Source organism: Oryzias latipes, chromosome 1, assembly GCF_053564925.1.
Source record: "Oryzias latipes strain Hd-rR chromosome 1, Olatipes_Hd-rR_3.1".
Taxonomy (NCBI): Eukaryota; Metazoa; Chordata; class Actinopteri; order Beloniformes; family Adrianichthyidae; genus Oryzias; species Oryzias latipes.
In genome coordinates, this window is record NC_136237.1 from 10265049 (window position 1) to 10285615 (window position 20567).

The 20567-nt window shown below is 45.8% G+C and overlaps 1 protein-coding gene and 2 long non-coding RNA genes across 7 annotated transcripts; 1 reads left to right on the forward strand and 2 right to left on the reverse strand.

Annotated features, from left to right (window-relative positions):
• The first annotated feature begins 437 nt into the window (after positions 1-437).
• On the forward strand, positions 438-14114 carry LOC144986604 (transcription factor MafK-like). 5 transcript variants are annotated; one of them, XM_078934101.1, is made up of 4 exons: positions 445-575; positions 1744-1917; positions 13125-13189; positions 13463-14114. In XM_078934101.1, exons 3-4 carry the CDS (start codon positions 13154-13156, stop codon positions 13940-13942), a joined length of 516 nt encoding a protein of 171 aa, XP_078790227.1. In that variant the 5' UTR covers positions 445-575; positions 1744-1917; positions 13125-13153; the 3' UTR covers positions 13943-14114. The 5 variants fall into 5 exon arrangements, with proteins under 5 accessions (XP_078790251.1, XP_078790227.1, XP_078790374.1 ...); XM_078934125.1 differs by lacking the exon at positions 1744-1917 and having other exon boundaries at positions 438-575; XM_078934248.1 differs by lacking the exons at positions 445-575; positions 1744-1917 and adding an exon at positions 912-1070.
• LOC110015481 (uncharacterized) lies at positions 4620-20514 on the reverse strand. The gene is made up of 2 exons (XR_002290688.3): positions 20360-20514; positions 4620-6900 (listed from the first exon to the last, which is right to left on the reverse strand). It is a non-coding gene; the product is annotated as an uncharacterized LOC110015481 (long non-coding RNA).
• Positions 12913-13581, reverse strand: LOC110015482 (uncharacterized). The gene is made up of 3 exons (XR_002290690.3): positions 13443-13581; positions 13204-13301; positions 12913-13046 (listed from the first exon to the last, which is right to left on the reverse strand). It is a non-coding gene; the product is annotated as an uncharacterized LOC110015482 (long non-coding RNA).
• Positions 20515-20567: the final 53 nt, after the last annotated feature.

The window sequence follows — 20567 nt, forward strand, 5'->3', positions numbered from 1 at the left end:
GGCGCCAACAACCATGCCACTTTAAAGGTCACTTCAGTCACCTGGTTTGGGTTTGAACTGCAGCAGATCGTCTTTGCTACGTCCATATGTCTTGAGTTGCTGCCATGTGATTGGCTGATTCGAATTTTGACTTAACGAGCTAACTCCCTGTTTTTAGTCGTTTTCTTTTAATCTAATAGTCTACATTATAAAAACCATCCACGTCCAAGGCGGCTGTGAGGATCGACGGGATGGGTTTTAATTTCTCCGCGTCTCACTGCGGGATCAGCGCTGCTCCAAGTTTAGAACCGCGCGCAGCTGTCTGTCACTTTTTCCACGCCGCCCGTTGTCCCGCGCAGCGTGCTAATAGTGCTGCGTGTCTCTTTAAATCCGGGTTGCGTAGCTCCTTCATGAATGAAACCATGTGATCCAAACATCATTTGACGTCTGGCGCCTCCGACCACAGACTAAAACAAGCGCGGAAGGAGTGGATAACTGTAGAGCCGTGAGGAGGCGCGAGCGCAGAAACGTTTCCTCAGCGGAGCGGTCTCCGTCCTCAGACCGTCGGTGAACGGGCAGCGCCGGTGTGACTTCAGGTGAGTCCGCGCGCTCCCAACCGCGCTGGTGCCGCTCAGAAAGTGCTGAATGTGGAGCTGCTATTTGCTGAGTGAGCACGCCCGCTGCAGCCGCTTCCGCCACCGGGAGCTGCCGCGCCGCCGCTCCGTTCCAGCTGCTGTTTAAAGGGTAGCGAACCCGGAATGCTGAATCATCACCGCCGGCTGTCGGTGCGCGCTCTGCCCGAAGCCGGGACAGCCGCGCACGACGGAGCTGCTGGTGCGTCCGTGAGCGCAGACACAAAGGGGCCGCGGCTGTCAGTGTCACAGGAACAAGAGCATGTGTCGGAATTAGAGCGCGCGGCTGTGCCGGGGATCCCCTGTTCTGTTGGACCGAACAGGACTAGCCGGTGACTCCTCGGAGGGATCAACCGTAAAGCTTCGGCAGCATCAGCGGCACCATCAGCGGCAGCAGCAGCAGCTCCGCGGCTGTCCTTGTGCAGCCGCGGCAGACTCCGACGCGGCGCGCTCGTTCAGGTGAAGGCGGCTGCCTGCTCTCGGTTTAACGGTTCCACCGGGGCTCGGGAGCGGCTCCAGGTCCGTACGCTGCTCTTCGGGTGAAAGCTTTGAGTGAATGAGGCGAGCACGCGGCACCGCGGGCTGTCACACGGAGCCGCGGGGGCTGTCAGCGTCCCGGCGGCGGGGAGGGGGTCTCCCGCTGTTGGAGCGGCTGCTCCGTCCCTCGCTTTGTGTGCGCCGCCACGTCGGGCCTTCGGCGGCTGGGGGAGGGAGCTGACCGCCGCGCGTAGGGCCGGAGCAGGCAGCGCGTGCTCCCAGCTGTGGACCAGCTGGGCTCGCGGCGAAGATGCTGATTCATCATAATGTTTAACTCAACGCTCGCGGAGCGGTGGGGGTGTCGTGGAGCTATGGCGACATGGCAGGGGGCAGACAAAGGTCCCCGGAGCTCGAATCCCGTCGGGGCTCGGGCTCGGCTCGGTCTGCAGGCCCGCCGCAGCTGGAAAAGGTGAAGGGAGGTGCGCGGCTGCGCCTTTGTGCCGGAGCTGTCATTGTGGCTGGTTTTGTGCGTTCGGAGCGGCGTGCGTGTGCGCGCAGCCGTGCTCGTCACTGTGAATTATTCAGTTGTTGACTTCACTGCCCCATTGATGGAAAGTTGTCAAAAATGAAAAGTGTATTGTTTTTATTTTGACAGTGAAATCAGCCGAAGGTCCACTCAGAACCAAACCAGAACCGGGCCCCTTTCTGCTGTGGATCGGCTCCTATCTGCTGGAGCTCCGTGGGCTCAGGAAAAACAGAAACTTCACCCCCTAATGACTCAATATCAGCAGCTTTGCTTGGAGTCAGCACTCTGCAGAGTGTATCAAAAGTATGTAGTAAGCAAGTTGGCAAGTACTGTAATAGAGGGTCATAATGATGAAACAGTTGTATTGAAGAGAAAAGACCCCCCCACACCACACACACACACACACACACACACACACACACTTTTCTCATTTCCTCTTCCAGTTGTGTGTCCCGCACACAACCTGGGGCTTAGCTTTTTATACTCTGTATCAGTATTTAATCAGTGCTTGAAGTGCATTTCTCTGTCAAGTACTTTCCCTTCCTTCCCTGGCGTTCACGGTAATTGAACGCTGACCAATGCTTATGTGTGCAACTTTGCTGATGGTGGCGGAGCGGCAAGGCGTGAGGAGCAAGAGGGGATGAAGGAAGAGGGAGGAAGAATGAGAGATGGGATTTGCAGAGAGATTGAGAACAAGGGCCCGTTTTGTCTTCAAGGCATTCCCCTGAAAATGCTGAGGCGCAGCAAACGCGCTCTCGCCTGACAGATGGCGTTTTCACTTGTTACTTACCACAGCTAGTTTCCCTGTTTTGTATGAGAGAAGGTGCAGAGAGAGTCACTGTGGAAGACAAAGTCAGAGATCTGCTTGCGCTCTCTGTGTGTGAGTGAGCTCCAAGGTTAAACCGGCGAGTGCAAGTTCCTCGTTGGAAAGGGAAGTCGTGAACGCTGACATCAGTTGACCTTTGCAGCATACTTTCAAACATCTCACCGCGGTGACGTGAAGGTTCTCCTCTCAGAACAAAGTCCAAAGAACTGAACACTGCTGCGTTACCCTGAGGTGTCTGAGTCCATGCCTCGATGCGCTCAAGCTGATTCAAGTCTGGGTGAACTTCCTGAACCTAAAAGAAGCCGTTTTCTTTGAGGTTTCTTCTGGATTAGACGAAACCTGGACATACAGTCCAGGTCAGGTCTGCCGGCTGGATGAGGCACAGTTTATGACAGACATAAACCTGGTGACATCAGTAATACTGCCATTTATTATGCTATAAATTAATATGTAACAGTCATCTGTGCTTTATAATAGTGTTGTAGAAATGTGACTTTGTGCTTCCAGTTCAGATTCATTGAATGTTCCAGATATGATTTTCTTTACAATTGATCTAAAGTGAACCGCATTTTTGTTGAAACCATAAAATGAATTATTATTCTTTAAGGTTAGAATATATTCTGTCCTGAAACCAAACCTTTGTTTACAAGCGAAGCAGGTGATGCGATCAGAAAGGCCCTGGCGTCGGTGTGCAGCTCCCCGCCGGGCCCTCGCCCCGCGGCCGCTTCATAGACCGCCGCTGTGCTTGCAGACTCCAGGCGCTGGATTGCAGCAGATTGCACAGGTGCTGATGATGCTCTGTCTGCCTCCTTAGTGTCAGAGGAAGAAGCTCTGCTGTGTGTCTGCTTGCTTATGATCTGTTTGCCTCTAAAATTGACTCCAGGAAAGTCTTATGTTTGCAAATTTCAGAAAGTGCAGCGAAGTGAAAAGAGAAATGCAGAAATGAAAGGCCGTATCAGAGCAAGGCAGTGGGGGGGGGGGGGGGGGGGACAGTGGGGCGGATCAATAGTTGTGTTTTTTTTCTCCACAGTAATGATGAAATATGGTGTAAGCAGATCTGCTGCATGATTGCTGCTCCAAACGTCTTCTTTTCCCTCCCATCCACTTGTTTCCTGCCAGTACTTGTCTGTTGTGACTGTTGGGTTCATACCCCCCTGTCCAGCCCCAGCCCCACATTCAGGGGGAAAACAGCTGAACCCAACGAGAAGCTGGGAAAGAAACTTGTCCCATAGACAGTGTCTCAGTGTTTCCTCCTCTGGTTGAAGGAGCTCGGTCCACAGCGCCAACACTGTGCGGCTGTGAGGGCCTCGCCATCACGAGCATCCACAACTCCAGTTGTCTTCCACTTGCATCATCTTAATGCGCCAACCTGCCGCATTTTTTAACTGCAGTATGACGATCGGCAGCGTGTGGTTTAAATTTCTGAAGCTCATAAACATTTCTAACAGAAGTGCACACACATGCACACACTAACACAATTTTGACAAAACAAAGAGAGAAAAAACAGAGGGGGTCGCCTTCGTGACACGAAGTTTTGTCTCCAAAAGTGTTTGTGTTTTTCTAACCCACTTTCAAAAAGTTCAACTTCAAAGGTTTTTGTCTCTAAAAGTACAGCTTCAGATCTTGAGGGCGACACAAGAGGAAAGAAGGAAAGCATCCATCTGTTTTCAAATGTTGCGACTCGCTTTGGTCCAGATTTTCACAATAGAACGGAATGGTCCCACCTGAGTTTTTAAAAAGGCTTGTTTGAGTGAGCCTGAAGAGCTCTGGGGGTAATCCCACCATGCCGATGGAAGAGCCAAAGGAGGTTTATATCAGAGACCTTGAACTCTTGAACCTAATGTTCAGGCAGTCACACCTGTCTGCTCAAACTGGAACTAAAGATGATCTTGTTTGGTCCTGATGAGTTGTTAGGCGGTGAGATTAAGGGTCCACTCACATCATAGTAGAACTGTGTCCGTTTGAGGTCAGAGTCTGGTGTGGTCAGTTTGCAGATGATCAAAGTTCGGAGGACTGTGGCGGTGTACAGATCTGCTGTGATCGATTCTCCAGAGGTCTGATGTCAGTCATGCCCCCCCCCCCCCCCCCAGCCCCCACATCCACAAACTACATCATACTCTAAGGACAAACTGTCAGGAGCCGGTGGTGGAGGACCCAAAATGCAGAAGACCAGGCTTGGTGACAGGAAATAAAATATTTAATAAACAAACTGGAAAAAGACAAAACCCATCGAGCAACAAAAAGGTGACACAACAAAGCAGATGACCTAGCAAGGATGAACTGAAGACCAGACAGGCTGAGGGCAATTCACTAAAATGACAACAGCTATGGATCATGATGGACCGGGAAACCGTGTGACTGAGGGCAACTCAGAACATGACGAAAAACCAAACAAAACCACAGAACCCTTACACAAACCATACTGGAAAATAGAAAACCTCTTCTTGGCTCCATACGACTTCTTCTTATGGATAATGTCAGGGTAGCCTGATATTCTACAGTCTAAACTGACACAGTTGAGATCTTTTTTTGGGGAGAAAAACCTTGACGTGTTCAGTGAAGAGAACCATGGAGTACACTTCTGTTTGGGCTGAATTCGATCATGGGTTAATGATTTTAGCCAGCTTTACTGGAGGTTTGGTGGTGGGGTCTCTTCCTCATCAAAGCTGTCGGTTTAGTTTAAAGTAGCTGATGTTTGATGGATGGAGATGTTTAGCTTCAAACTGCTGGTTGTTTTGGGTACTACCTGAGAGAGAAGAGTAGCTATCGTTCCAGCTGAACTGACACTGGGAAACCTTAACATGGCTGTCAGGAACAGACAAAAGGACTGCTTCCGTCCATGAGTTTGTGTGTTTGCTCCAGATCGGAGTTTCTCAGAAGGTTCCTCTGTTGTCACATTCTTCCTCTGGCTCCGTTTCCAGTGGGCACTGCTGACTGAGGACACAGCTTTAGGAGAAATGAACTCAGCGTTTGACTCCCTGCTGCCTGCCCTCACAGCTCTGCAACACACACGCACACAGCTCTCATACACATGCACACACGCACACACACACACACACACAGCACTCTCTCCCCAAAGAAAGGTGCTTATAAAAAAAAAGGAGCAGGGCTCAATTGCCTGACAGTGCATTTTTTCTGCTTGTGTTGGGAAATTTATCATCACACTCCGACTTACTACCTGGAATGGGAAAACGTGTCGACGCCAGGACTTTTTTGTGCCTCTTGTCTCACAAGCGCACACAGGGTGCCTGTCTTTATTCCTCTCAGAGAAGTGTAAAAATGATGGCTCTTCCTTTCGAATGGCGTGAAGCTCTCTGGTTCCACTCCTTTACAAGTCTTTACCTGCGTGTTTTTGTCTCTCCTGTTATCATCCTGATCTCCAGCTTGACAAATTCCCTCCTTTTAAGAGCGGCCCCCCCTCTCCCTCTGCACAGAGCTCAGACTGATGTCTTTTTCCTCCCCGTCTCCATGGTCCTTCATCTGCACTCTGAGCATCTTCTGCACTCACACGTTGCAATTATCTCTGATCTGACTCTTAATTCTCAATAAGCCTCCAAACTGTGCCTGTCGTTAATTATTTACCAACTCCCTCAACACCTTCTCCTCGCTGTGGATCGATGAGCTCTGCCTCCTTTGTTTTTAACAGGAGCCAGGTGGACCGCAGCCAGGATCTGGTTTTTGTATCGCTTTGGGGCTTTAGGTCTCGCCCCCCCCACCTTAGGCATTGGCTGTGTCTCTACATCACGTCTCTTCAGAGTCCTACAGCGTTCCAGCGCCGCCTGACTCGAATGCCATCATCAGTTATTGCTCAGAGAGTTGCTTCAGGGGGACAGCGCACCAGTTATTGGTGGGATTATTCAATCAACACTGCATCGCAAACCACTCTACAGTCTATTCTTGATCATACTATATTTGCTGTTTTGTTTGTGCGTGCACAGGCCCACGTGCAGCGACCCTCAGGTCGCTTTTGGTGCCTTAATCTGCTGTTTGTTTCCTCGCGTCTGTCCAACGTTGCCAAGCCTTAAGTGTAAAGTCTCTTTCTCAGAAAAGTGTCTGTGTCAGCAGTGACCGGAGCTCCTCCTAAACAAGATTAATTAGAGCTCTGTCTGAAGGCGTCTGCGCACGTACAGGCGTGCACGAGCTTCATGATCCTGTTAGTCTGCCTCCTGAAGTCCGCGTGAACCTCTGATCAGCTGCTGACACACTTTTACTTGTGCTTTTGTCCACCTTGATTCATCTGAAATGAAGATGACATCCTCAGGCAGGTGAGGTGCTGGCCTGATCCAGAACGGATTTCCTCTGATGGCTCTCTTGGTTTGGCAGTTTTAAAAGATTCAGACTGTGAATCTCCTCTAATCACACTGAGCTTATAGTATCTCTTCCCTTTCGTTCTCCTCCTCCCTTTGGTCTGTGGAACTTCCATCTGCCTTTACTCTGAAGTGAACCGCACCGACGTTCATCTGCAAGAGAACCAGAACCTTTGTTATCTAGAAGACCAGTTTTCTTGGTTTTTGTCCAAACCAAAGTTCAGGTAAACATTTATACCTGCTGAACCAGAAAGAGAAGAAACCAGCCCTGAATCAGATCAGGACCAGCTCTGGATCAGACTTGAATCCGATCAGGACCAGCTCTGGATCAGACCTGAATCAGATCTGGACCAGGATGCACCTTGGGGTCATCATGGAGCTTTTTTCTGTGGGGTTAGGGTGGTTTCATTTTACCGGATCAGCCTCAGAACTTTTCTAATTGGAAGTTTTCATTGTGTTCGTTGCTGAGTTCAGGTTTTTCTCTAGTCGACCCCAATCCCCTCCACCTCCCCCAGATCCCTGTGCTCAACAGCTAAGCTCTTACAAATGTGTTGAGGGTGCATTTTCACCCAAATGCTTTCCCACCCCCTCGTCTTCCTCCTTCCCTGCACCCCCATCTTCTCTTTCTTCATACCAACCCCACCTCCACCCTTCTCCTCCAAGACATCTCTCTTTTCTTCTTTTTCTCCTCCCTTGTCACTCCCCCCCCCCAGCCTTCCCTACATACTCAGCATTTTTCTCCGCTGTGGGTGTGATGTCTCTGTGTAACGCTAATCAGCGCTGGAGACGTCAGCACTCTTTCAGACCCCCCCCCCCCCTTATCTCCCCAATCCTCAGTTTTCTTTTCTTGCAACTTTATCTTTTCTGGTCTTGAGGCCATATTTTGCTCACCTATGCTGCTCCTCACCTGTAACCCCCACCTCCCTCCAGCACACACACACGCACACACACACACACACATGTGCATGTTTTCTCCTCACTGTTACTGTAAGCAGCTCTGCTCCTGAGTTGTCAGCATTCTTCCAGCGGCACCATAAAAATACAGCCTGCCACAGCACAAAAACTGTCTGTTGTACCACCTTAGACTCTGATTACCCCCCCCCCCCCCCAAAAAAAAAAAAAAAAGACAGCATAACGGGAAGGACACCCCAGGACCTTTTTGTACACATGCCCCTTGATAAATATTAGCCCTGTGTACAGCAAAGGATCCTGGAGTCTGCATCCCGGAGGGGGTCGCTCCTCAAAGCTGTTCACAAAATTTGGAGGCATTTTCAGTTTAACCTGTTCATTGTTGACCCATAAATTATGAAACTTTTATTTTGAAATTCATTCTTACATTAAAAACAAAACTAACTCGAATGAAGTAAAACGGATCCATAAATTTTGGCAAAATGCAACAGAGAGAACTGGGAAGTTAGACCTCCCTGCTGAAACTCATGATGCTGCTCCAGGAGGCTATATAATGTTTTTTTTTTCGTTTTTTTGGGGTGGGTGCTGAGCAGAGGAAAGAAAAAAGCTTGAAGGTGAAAATGGCATTTTGGAAGGGATGTATACTTTTGCCCAGACTCATCTCCACATGTTTGACTATCAACCACCCCCCACCCCCCACCTCCATCACAGGGCGGTGTGCATGTGCTTTGTGACAAGCTTTTTGTCTGAATTGCTGATGGGGGGGTTGGGCACAGAGGGTAAACAACCAGTGCCTGCCAGGAAACCCCCACCCCCAACATCCATCCCTCCATCTTTGATCGTCTATTGTGCGAGGATCAACGTACAGTGGTGGTGATGGGGGGTCGTGAACATGAAGGAGGCTGACGTGCATGAGCACGTGCACAGTGGTCAGCCAGATGAATGAAGCAGTTTCAGATTTAGTGATCAGAAACATTTAAGGAAACTGAAAATATGAAGTCTTTGTTTTCAGTTTCAAGTGTTTTTTTCTAAGGATGAATTAGACCCTTTAGAACTTATATGTTTGGAGTTCTTGGAGTGCACGCCAGTCATGTTCAGGTTTGTGTTGTTTTGTGCGCATAGGCCATGTGTACTTTCCGTCCTGCAGGGCTTCTTGATTGTGAGACAGTGTCACTCACACCCCCTCAAAGATGGAGGTGCATTGTAGAAAAGATGCATTCTGAGTCATGTACAAGAAGAAAGGAAACTAGGCGTGGAGTGGGGTGCCATACTAACAGAATAGGAAGAACAGATAAATGCTGTACTTGAGAATGTTGCTATTGCAAAATATTACTAAAGTACAAGTAAAGAGTACACACATTGACTGTATAAGAGACGTCACCCATAGAAAACGGCTTACTTCCTTCTCCAACCAAATGAAACCAATTCAGTCGCCATTTTTCCGTGATGCAGACGCTGCTATTTGGAGCCAGACAACGTCAGTAAGCGGTGATTGGTCTGGTTGGTCAAAGTTACTATGGCAACTACTGTCACCAATTAGGAGTGAACTTGTTGAAAGTCCACAGTCCTTCCACTGAAAGCGGGCTTACGTTTGAGGTGGGGGCCAGTTTATAATTTGAAGAATTTGCGATAACAAAAAATATAGAAAAAAAATTAGAATAAGCAAGAAGATGTTAAGAAAAATGCACCAGAGCAAAAATGCTTATTTTAAAAAATAGAATGACTGACTGAGAAGTCTATGGGATTTTGGCTTCTTTAACCCATGAAACTTAAATTTTGTGATAAAGATTTTCCCTTAAACGTCAAAGTGGATGCTTACAACCGAACGCTAAATTCAACCGCGTCTGACTTTCATGGTGTGACGGATCAATAAAGCAAAATAAAATGACACAACAGTCATAAAACTGGTATTTTCTACATAATGAACATGAACCCACAGTATCTGCAACTTTTATTATAAGCGTGTGTGAAACATTTAAAAGTCTGTTGCAGCATATTAGGCAGAGCGAGCAGCTTCTGGTCCGTGGGAACAACTGTCTTCATAAATACGTACTTGGAGGAAAACTTCTGGTTGTGTTTCTAAATAGCAGCTTTATTTTTCTTTGAAGTCTAAGACTCTTCTTTAGTTTTTTTCACTGGCTCTTTTCTCCCTCAACTTGGCACATCCGAGCAGCTGCTTAAAGTCACGTGAAGCGTCAAGACACACCGATGTGGTGAACAGAATCCAGTAGTTTTCCAAAATAAAACTTCCTTCAGCATCAGAAAATAAACAAAACAGAAATCATCAAAGTAAGCCTATGCATTTTGTTTCTATCTGCGCCAAGTGCCACGCGGACCATTCTGGGGGTTGGGGACCACTGCTCTAGAAGACTTCCTTGTTCCACTCATCTTCTAGCTCTTCTCCTTTTGTTCATCATTAACTGTATACACAATATTACCAAAAGTATTCACTCACCCATCCAAATTTATCACAATAAGGTGTCCTAATCATTTGGTCTGGCCACAGGTGTATAAAATCAGGCACTCAGGCATGCAGACTGTTTTTACTAACATTTGTGAAAGAATGGGCCGCTTCCAGGAGCTCAATGAAGTCCAGTGTGGAAGTGTTACGGGACGCCACCTGTGCAACAAATCCAGTGGTGACATTCCCTTGCTCCTAAATATTCCACAGTCAACTGTCAGCTCTATCACAACAAAATGGAAAAGTTTGGAAACAACAGCAACTCAGCCACAAAGTGGTAGACAACGTGTACTGAGGGGTCAGTGGATGCTGTAGCGCACAGTGAAAAGAGGTAGCTGACTTTCTGCACAGACAATTGTTAAAGAGCTCCAAGCTTCATGCGACCTTCAGATTAGTCCAACTACAGTACACAGAGAGCTTCATGGAATGGGTCTATGGAATTTAAGGTCCATAAAGACACGGTTAAGAGGGTCTGGTGTGGATGAACTTGACTGGCCTGCACATACAGTCCAGACCTGAACCTGATAGAACACCTTGGGGATGAATTAGAGCAGAGACTGAGAGCCAGGCCTTCTCCACCAACATCCGTGTGTGACCTCACCAATGAGCTTTTAGAAGAATGGTCAAAATTCCTATAAACACTCCTCAACCTTGTGGAAGAGTCCCAGAAGAGTTGAAGCTGTAAAAGCAGGAAAAGGTGGACCGACATCATATTGACCTCTATGGGTTAGGAATAGGATGGCACCTAGGTTTATTTGTGAGTCAAGGGAAGTGAGCCGATACTTTTGGTAACATAGTATATGAGAACTGGACAAAGCAATCACCCCCTTCTCGCTCCAAACAGGAAGTACACGGTGGTCCAAGAAGCCAAAATGACATAGACTTCTATTGAGAAATAAACAGCTATTACTCAGTCATTCTATTTGTCAGAAATGCATTCTTGCTCTGATATCTTTTCCTTAACATCTTCTTGCTCATCCTAAATTTTTCCCACTTTTTTTCTTTATTGCAATTTATTTAAGTTATAAATTGGCCAATCATATACCTCAGTAAAAACATATGGTGCCCACTGGTCCCCACCTTGAAAGTTTGATTGACAGATTCTTCAGAGCCCGCTTTCAATGGGAGGGGTGTTGACTTCCAACACGCTTACTCCTGATTGCCGCCAGGAGTTGCCATAGAAACGTTGACTTAGATCACTCTGACCAATCACTGTCGTCTCGCTCTGAGATGGCGACGTTTGTATCGTGGAAAAATGAAGTGAATTGGCTTAATTTTGCTGTAAGGCAGTTTCTATGCATGATGTGACGTGATATCCGTCCAGTTCTCTTTTATACAGTCAAAAATATTTATTGGTGAATGTAAACCAATAAGAAGAGGTCATGCTGCCCCCTACAGTATAGGAGGCATCCACATTCAGGCCCAAATTTTTATGAACAGTGTGAGATGGGTATGAAGTCAGACAGGAAAAAAATGAAGGTTCAGCACGAAGTGATAGTGAGAGGAGGATGGAGGTCGTGATGGGGGGTGTCAGAGAAAAGTAGAACCACGTTAGGTGGGACTGAGGAGGGGCTGTAGGGGTGAAATGAGGAATCTGCTGAGTCATCATGACTGCTCCCATAATCGCTTAGCAACAATGGCCTCTCTTCACTGCTGTCTGCACAGGCTCACAGGTCTGAGATGAGAACCGGGCCAGTGCAGCACAAAGCCTGTCATTGACAGACGCTGGTTATGGAGCTGATCTCATCTTCTGCACCTCCACTCTCGCTCTGCTGACCCCTCATAGCCCTCCCTCTCAGCTCTTCCATGCTGTACACGCTCAGGCAGCGCATCCTCTGCTCCGAGGTGACATCCACTTCCCGCTGAGGTGAAGCTCGTTATCTGCACACTTTATGAACAGTTTTCCCAAGTCTTCCCACAATGGTAACCACTTCCTGTTCGTTCTCACTCATCTTACTGCTCGTGGCTTAAAACCAGCCAATCAGAGCTCAACTGCAAAATGCAGTGGGCTTTGACTGTAAAAGCACCAGGAAACAGGAAGCCATGGGAAATTCTCCGGAAGGTTTTTCACTTTCTCTTATGTAGCCTCGTAGAGAGGAAAAGGTCTAAGCTGCTGCTGCACTGCAAAAACTTTGAATCCAACAATGTTTCTCTAACTTGTACTGAAGTGAACTTTAGCTGATGTACAGCAAGAAAGTTTGGGCACCCCAGGTAAAATGTTAATTTATTGTGCATAAAGAAGCCAAGGAACAAGGTTCAAAAGGCCTCAGATTACAGATGAGACATTCTTGTAATATGTAAAAAAAAAATTAGGCTTTATTTCCATCATTTAGCCTTTAACAATAACAGAAAACAGCACTGTAGGAACGCTTCTATAAATGGATAACACTCCTAAACACACCTTAAAATCCACACTGGGTTATATTAAAAGGCATCAACTGAAGGTTTGCCATGGTCTTCCCAGTCACTTGACCTCAAAATAACTTCAAATCTATGGATAGACTTGAAATGAGCAGTGTGTAACAAACATCCCAGAAGTCTGAAAGAACTGGAAGACAACTGGGATACTTGCCCAGAGTGGGTGGGTGGGTAAAGGGGCCTTACCTCTGCAGAGTGGCAGAACTTTTGCACACATTTATTTTGTTTCTGTTATTTTGAAAGGGTAATATTTGAAGAAACACTAATTTTTTGACCAATTACAAGAATGTCTCACTTTTAACCTGATACCTTTAGAAGATTTTCCCATCTTTCCTTGGCTTCTTTATGCACAATAATATAGCGTTTTACATTGGGTGCCTAAACGTTCAGTCCCATTTGTATATAAGATTTGACAATTTAATCTGAGACCAACATAATGGATGATAGTCAGAACTTGTAGCGTGGTGGGCCATAGTTCAGTTGGGTCTGGGGTTCCCCTCCTGGTCAGCTGCTGTGAATGCAGAGGAAAAAAAGCAATTTTTGAAAACCTCTCACTTCTTTCTCTTTTTGTTGTTGTGGTGTTTTCCAGGTCTGTGCAGAAGAGCAGGGCTCTTGGGCATGACGACGACTAACAAAGGAAACAAAGCTTTAAAGGTAGGCAGACTTACTTCTGGAGGTGCAAGGAACCAGAATCAGAGGATTTTCCAAGATGGTTGGGTCTGACCAGCGCCTCAGATTTTAAATCGATTTCTTTCCTCCTGTGAAACTTTTTGGTGAAAATGAGGAGATCTTCATTTGTCTCTGTTCTCATTTATAGTTCTTCCAACCACAGCATCCAAACATCAATTCACACTAGTCTGGAATATTGGCCTCTGTGCATGTCTGTCTGTTTCTTTGTGGGACTCACTCCTTATCCGTTTTCTGTAGGTGAAGCGTGAGCCGGGAGAGAATGGCACCAGCCTCACAGACGGAGAGCTGGTGACCATGTCAGTGCGGGAGCTCAACCAGCACCTTCGAGGGCTCTCCAAAGAGGAGATCCTGCAGCTCAAGCAGCGGAGGCGCACCTTGAAGAACCGGGGCTACGCCGCCAGCTGTCGGGTGAAGAGAGTCACCCAGAAGGAGGAGCTAGAGAAGCAGAAGGCCCAGCTGCAGCAAGAGGTGGACAAACTAGCCAATGAGAACGCATCCATGCGTGTGGAGCTGGATGCTCTAAGGTCCAAATATGAGGCGTTACAGACCTTCGCCAGGACTGTGGCACGAAGCCCTGCCGTGGGGGTCGGGGTGAGGGCTGGAGGAGGAGGAGGCGGGGTTGCGTCATCGGTCATCGGTCCACTCATACCAGGGAAGGTGGCGACGGCAACAAGCGTGATCACAATAGTGAAGTCAAAGACAGATGCACGGTCTTGAGGGCAGGACGAACCAGAAAGATGGAGGTGAGACAGGATGGAGTTCAGCTGCCCCCGCCTCCTCCCATTTGCGGGGACGCTCGCTTTACCCATCTGAGATCAATGCGGGTGAAGAATGAGAAGCAAGCAGAGGAGGAGAACTGCTGCCTCGCTTTAAACAGCGACCAAAAAGAAAAACCAGCACGTTCTAAGACGCCATCAAAATTCCCAGCAAACGTGCTGAGGCCTTCACCCAACAGTCCTGCTGATGCGGGCGGCTGAACTCCCTCCTGTGGCTTCCACTCCAGAACTTTTTCAGAAGGTACTAAAGAAGAATCTATATATTCTATAGTGGTGGTAAGTGTATTTCTACTGTTTTGTACTGTGTTGTCATTCACGAGGTCCAAGCTGTATTGTGTGTGTGTGTGAGCTGTTGTGTATCAGGATTCTGTGAAATTCTGTGTTTGTTTTGAAGTATCTATACTCAGTTGGCTGTATTTCTCACGTTCAGCTCTGTTTACGTCAACCTTTCCTCTCCGGCTCCAGACAGCTTCCTTTTCCACGTGCATACTTCCTTAAGTTAGAAATCTGGAGGGGGGGGGGGGGGGGGGGGGGACAAAAAAGTAGTGAAAGGACTTTCAGGGAAAGTTAAAAAAAAAGTGGTTTAGCACAAACGTTTAGTAAAAAAATCTGGAAGGGCCAGTGCCTTGGCTCCTCTGAGCAGAAGGAAGTGAGGAAGGATGGGGCGGTCTGTGCAAACTGCGTTCACCTGTGCTTGGTGATGAGCAGGATCGATGACAGGAAAACGCTCGTTTATGTGGCTGCGAAGGCAAGATTCAGAACAACAGGGTTTGCTTTTTATCCCTTTTGCTGCTCAGAAGAAAAAGTTTAGGAATCCGATGAACATTTAGGTGAATTTCTTTCTTTCTTACAAAGTAATTTATGCTGCAAATCTTTGCCTTTAACCACAAACTCAGTCAGCGGGAAAAGACTTGATAGAGAAAACATGCTTCCAGTCACACAAGCGGGCTGTGTCACTTACTGGCTTTATCATAAAGTAGTCCTTTGTGGCGTCGTACTCCAGAAGTCTTTGTGACAGAGTCTGTAATTTTATAAGGACAGTTATCTTTGTATTGACACGTGAAAAGGTATTGAAAAATCTGTTTGATATACAGCATCTCTCTATTTTGCAACTGTACCAAAAGTGGCTTAATTACTGGGTAGCTTTGCTGTTCCTCTTGTGAGTAGGCGCGTGCGCTTCATGGTTGTGTGCTGTTCGGTTTATGACGAGGTAATAAATGTCGACTGTTTGACTCTGAAAAGGCAGCTGTGTTTCTGGGCTGCAGATGAAAGCACTGAGAAAAGGAGGACTTGTTATGGTTCAGAACATCAGGTCTCCTGATGAGGCATGGAGGTGTTACCTGGAGGGCTGCATCACTCCTCCGGCTGCTCGGTTCTTTTACATTAGCTCTCTGTGAGTACATCTTGTGTACATTTAGAGTATTTTTTGGACTGTTCGTGGAGATGTCCAGGATGTGGAACAACCTTTGTTATTGAATACCTGTTTTATATTCTGTTATTTAAAGCTCTGTTTGTCGGCACGAGTCTCGCCTTTCAGGCATACTTCTTCATTTTAAATCAAACATTTCATGAAGCCAAAACTCCTTCAGAAGTAGCTACCTGAAACACCATGTGACGGTATTGGGCGAGCTAGCTGCTGCCGCGCAGAGTGACGGGTTTATAATCGTCCTTACATGGGGGGAGCTCCACTTTAATCACTGGGCTGAGAAGCCTCTCTGCCAGTCTGTTGGTCACAGTATCCCAGAGTAGATGGTCATTGTTTTGGAAGAAAAGATCATGTTTTGAAGGAGAAATAAAACCAACCACAGTGGGACTCTGGAGAAGCAGGGATCTTGAAAAAGTTTGGAAATGTCTCAGTTTAACGACATTCCTGCTTACTCCAGCCGGGGCAATGGGACTCACCCAGACCGTCCCAGGTTGCTTTGGATTAAAGTGTCTACTCTGTAATGTTCAACCACAAAAAAAAAAAAAACGCTGTAAGCTCTTAGGGAAGGAATGCAACCTTGGTCTTGACATGGACTACATCTCCGTGTAGTCAAGACGCAGAGAGGGTAAAAGGAGACATACCAGTGGTTCCCTCACATATGATTAGACTGAGAACACGCTCTATGTTTATGCCGAGGATTTTTTTCAGAGAATGTTGTGAGTTGACCAAGGGTTAAACAACATAAAGTGGGAGGAGAAAGTGCACTGCAAAATCACTTAATCCTACCAGGTTGGCTTGACTACAGTTTCTTGAGACCCTCATTTTAACAGGTAACCTTTCACAGCGATACACGACCACATGGCAATAATTCAGAAAACACCGAGACTTTCCTGGTAAACATACTGGATCATTTACCGAACAGTCAAAGGAAAGCTTTCTATTTCCAAAAGGAGTTGGGATTCTTACCTTTATCTGTTAAAAAAGCTGTGGAAGTTGACAACTGAGCAAACTCTGTAGGATGGAGGGTTTTGCAGTTCAGTTTGTGCCTCACACACACACAGAGAATCTCAGCTTATGTTTGAGAAGGTCACACGTGGTGACTGATGTGTAGTTATGCAAACGGTGCAGCTCCTGCCACACAGGAGGGTGATGCTGCTGGCTGAGGATAAGCAGCATCTTCTGGCATAAAGACCACACTTCTGTCTATGACTCCAGTGTGGCAGATTCCCCTCATTTCATTTGTTGTTCACTGTACCTGTCTGTATGCATAAAAACAAAGGAACCAATGTTTTGATTAACTAAGAACACATTAATTGAAAAGGTAAAGTGGTCAATGGGCACGAAGCCTCCAGGAACCTGGGACTCATGCCTTCTGTCTTCCAGATGTGAGGTTGTTGCAGCGCTCTGAGCTGACTCTGTATACACAAACTAGTTAAACATTACAGGGGTTCATCTTGATGAGAAGACGCGATCAGCTGACAGCGGTGACCTTCAGTGATAACCGCGCAGGCAGCTTTTCTTCGCAGAGTGTTTGAAGCGAGCGCATTCTGGCTGTGCAGAGGTCAGAGCTGGAGATAAACCAGAGCGGCCACTCATTCTCTCAGCTTTAAATAATTTACAAGGGCTGAAAAGAGGTGGAGGAGACACTTCTGCAGGTCAGCCACCTGATTTACCCTGCCCTCATTTACAATGGCAACTCAGCCCCTCCCCAAAACATTCACTTCATCCAGAAATCATTAACTCCTGATCTGGCTCCTGAGCCAATCACAAAGAGGAGTTGTTCTCCTGTCGCTGAATCACGCCACAGGTCCCCACCGGTCCTTTCACCCTCCACTGACCCAGAAAGTGAAAGAACCAACCTCTCTGCAGACTAACACCCCCTACACGCACAAACACACACACATTTGGTATGCATATATTTCAAACAATCAGGAGCAACAACGCACTGATTTTGCTTTTTATCTCCCGCCTGAACGCCACTCTCCATCCCCGTTTTGCTCACCTGGCTGCTGAGGAGTGATTTGGTTTAAAGATGAAGGACGGCGGTGTGTTTGTGTGAATACGGCGTAATCTCTTGACAAAAGAGCTTGTGTTAGGAAAGTCTGTGTTTTGTAATATTTCTGTATGGGATGTAATAAATTATTCTGCGGCTGTACCTTTTCTGGAAAACCCTTAAAATGTGCTGGTCTTTGTAAGTATTTATCTTCAACTAAATTATTGTACTTTTTTGGAATTTGTAGGCGGTGATGATGACAAGGCATTGGTAATCATGAAATGTTTCATCATCTGTCCGTGCCATCTTTAATTTCTTGTTGTATATATTGTACGTTTGTTGATAAACAGCTTCTTTATTTTGTATATGACCAATAAACATGTTTTAAGATGTGCAGCATGTGTTTGTAATATTCATTTACAATTTCTTGATAGATTTATCAGATGTCTGAATTCAGACGGATACTAAGAGGAGGGGAAGCGTTCATTCAAACCCTCATATCTCTACTCTATAGTGAGTAAAGACACACTTCAATGAATATTATGTTTTTGATGTGTTGTTGTGGCATTTTTTGATAATAGATGACATATCAAGAAGATTAAGCTCTAAATGACCTCTCTATTTATTCAAATAGTTGTGAATTAGAAGCAGATAAAAAAAAACTAATTGGAAAAGAGCATTTTTTTGACGTATAAAATATACTGGGCAGGCCGCAAGCTTCCTGCTCCGTTCCGCAACAGGGCGGGAAAGGGGGTAGGGTTGGTCCCACCCATAACTCGGAGCCAAAATGACTTTGGCTAAAAATGGCATAATCATAAGTGAAGGCCAGGGGAATGTTTCAAAAGGTGATCTGAGTGGGTCTTTAAACACAGCAATGTCCTTTTTACTTCATATTGAAAACTAAAATGTGAAGCATGGACGAATGACAGCTTTGTGCTTTACATTATCCATTCAAAAAACAGTCTGTTTTACTGTTAAAGAGCAATTATGTTAAAAGAAAAGTTAACTAAAAGCTTTTATTTTAGGTTATGAGAGGTGAGTAAACAGCCCTGCTTGCAGTTTGTGGTGTCTTGTTTTTTTTGTAATGTTAGTTGATATCATCACATGCTCATGTCCGTGTTCACACTGCCTCCTACAGGTTTGACAGGTAATGGCACGTTTTGTGTTTAGATGAACACTGGAGTGTCAAACCCAATACACAGAAGGCCAAATTAAACAAAAATATATATAATAAAAAATGTAAAAAAAACACTTCACAAATATAGGGCTGGATTTTTTTCATGTTTAAGGAACCTACAAATTACATTGTTGTGTGAAAAAATAAAGGAGAGTCTGCAGTCAAAAGTGAAGTTTGGGTCAAAGCTCAGTTTGCCTCTTTGTGATGCTCGGTATCATACTTGAAACCAGAAGTGACAAAGAAAGACTGAAAAAACTATCCTGAATTAAAGCTCAGATTTTGCAATAAGCTTCATCCAGTGTGGGTCCTTTGGTGAGAGCTATTGCGCTACTATGTAGCCAGAAGGGGGCCCAAGTCTGGGTCCCCCTGACTGAGGCGGTCCCCAACCCAGATAAAATACAAGGTTGTGTCAGGAAGGGCATCTGGTGTAAAACTCTCTGCCAAACCACCTGTGCGAATCAGTGAAAGCTGTTTTGCTGGGGCGACCTCTGAAGGGATATTCAGAAAGGTTAACAACGATAGAGTTTTCTGCTGGATGATCTATTGCAGGGGTCCCAAAATCCAGGCCTCGAGGGCCGCTGTCCTGCTGGTTTTCCAGAAATCCTGCCTTATCTGCTGCTGATTACCTGGATCAGGTGTGTTAAGCCAATAAGGAGCTTCAATGGCAGGTTGGTTGGAAAACATATAGGACACCAGCCCTCGAGGCCTGGGTTTGGGGACCCCTGATCTATTGTCTGAGATGCTTGGTGTATCATCTCAGACACAAGTTCATCACTTTTCTGCATCCGCGGCCTGCTTTGTATTTGGCCAAACAGAAAGCCAGTTATCCAGCTCCATTGTCAATGTTGGACAGAACATGAGAGGAGCAAGCCTCAGAGTTGAAAGCGGTACCTAACACCTATGTAACACGTAACAGATAGTGGTATCAAACTGAATGAAAGCTGCTGTGATCTGAGTTTGGATTGGGGCAGGCTTGAAACCACCTCTCTGGCCGTAAAGTTGATGACGTGACTTTGCTGTGTCATTCCAACTATGGGGAAATATGTAGAAAAGCTTGTCAGATGTTAAATTACTGCTGTTCTGTTCGGGAGCTGATGGTTCCATAATGTGAATTTGGAAGACCATGCTCTCTATGAACGGGATATAAAAAAATAAAATGAGGTTATTAGCACCCACCACCACCACTACTGCTGTGTTTTCCCCATGGAGCTGAGTAATGATTTGTTTTAAGGCAGTTTTAATACATTACTTCTTTTTTAATTAAAATATTGATACTTTTCTCAACATTTTTCTACTATTGTAAAAAATGTCTGTGCTTTCTGATGTTTAATTAGTTATTCCACTAAAATATATATATTTTTTCTTTACAGGGTTTTTGTTTAGTAGACCTATCAGAAAGAATACAACCTCAGCTTCTTAATTGTAAAACAACTGCACATAATTGCCCTATTTTTAGTGATCAGACAGAGGAAAGCTTCTTTATTTTGATCATTTGACACAAGTAATGCGGAACAAAACCAAACATCTGAGGAGAAATGTTTTTCTTTCTCTGCAAGTCTAAATCCGTACCTGGGTTATATCTGCATCTGTTTACCACTGTGTTCCAGTTTAATTGGATAACTTGGCAATTTCTAGATGGTTAAAACCAATATTATCATGTGATCCTTAAATAAACAACTAAGGAGTAACCTATTTCTAATGAGAATGCCTCTTCATTCTTGTGGGTATGAATTTGTATAAATGTGAAGAGAAAATGTCTTACCTTCAGCTTTCTACCAACTGGCTTGAAACAAAACACCAGTACTCGGGAATCTGTAGTTTAAATTCAATTACATACTATAGTAAAAGAAATAAACAGCAAACGAAGGTATCCCAGTATTTGCCACGTGCATTCAGTTTGCAAATATGCCAACATGTGTCTTTTATGAGTGTTTTTGTTTTTATTTGTAAAAAGTCTATGCTCGGTCTGT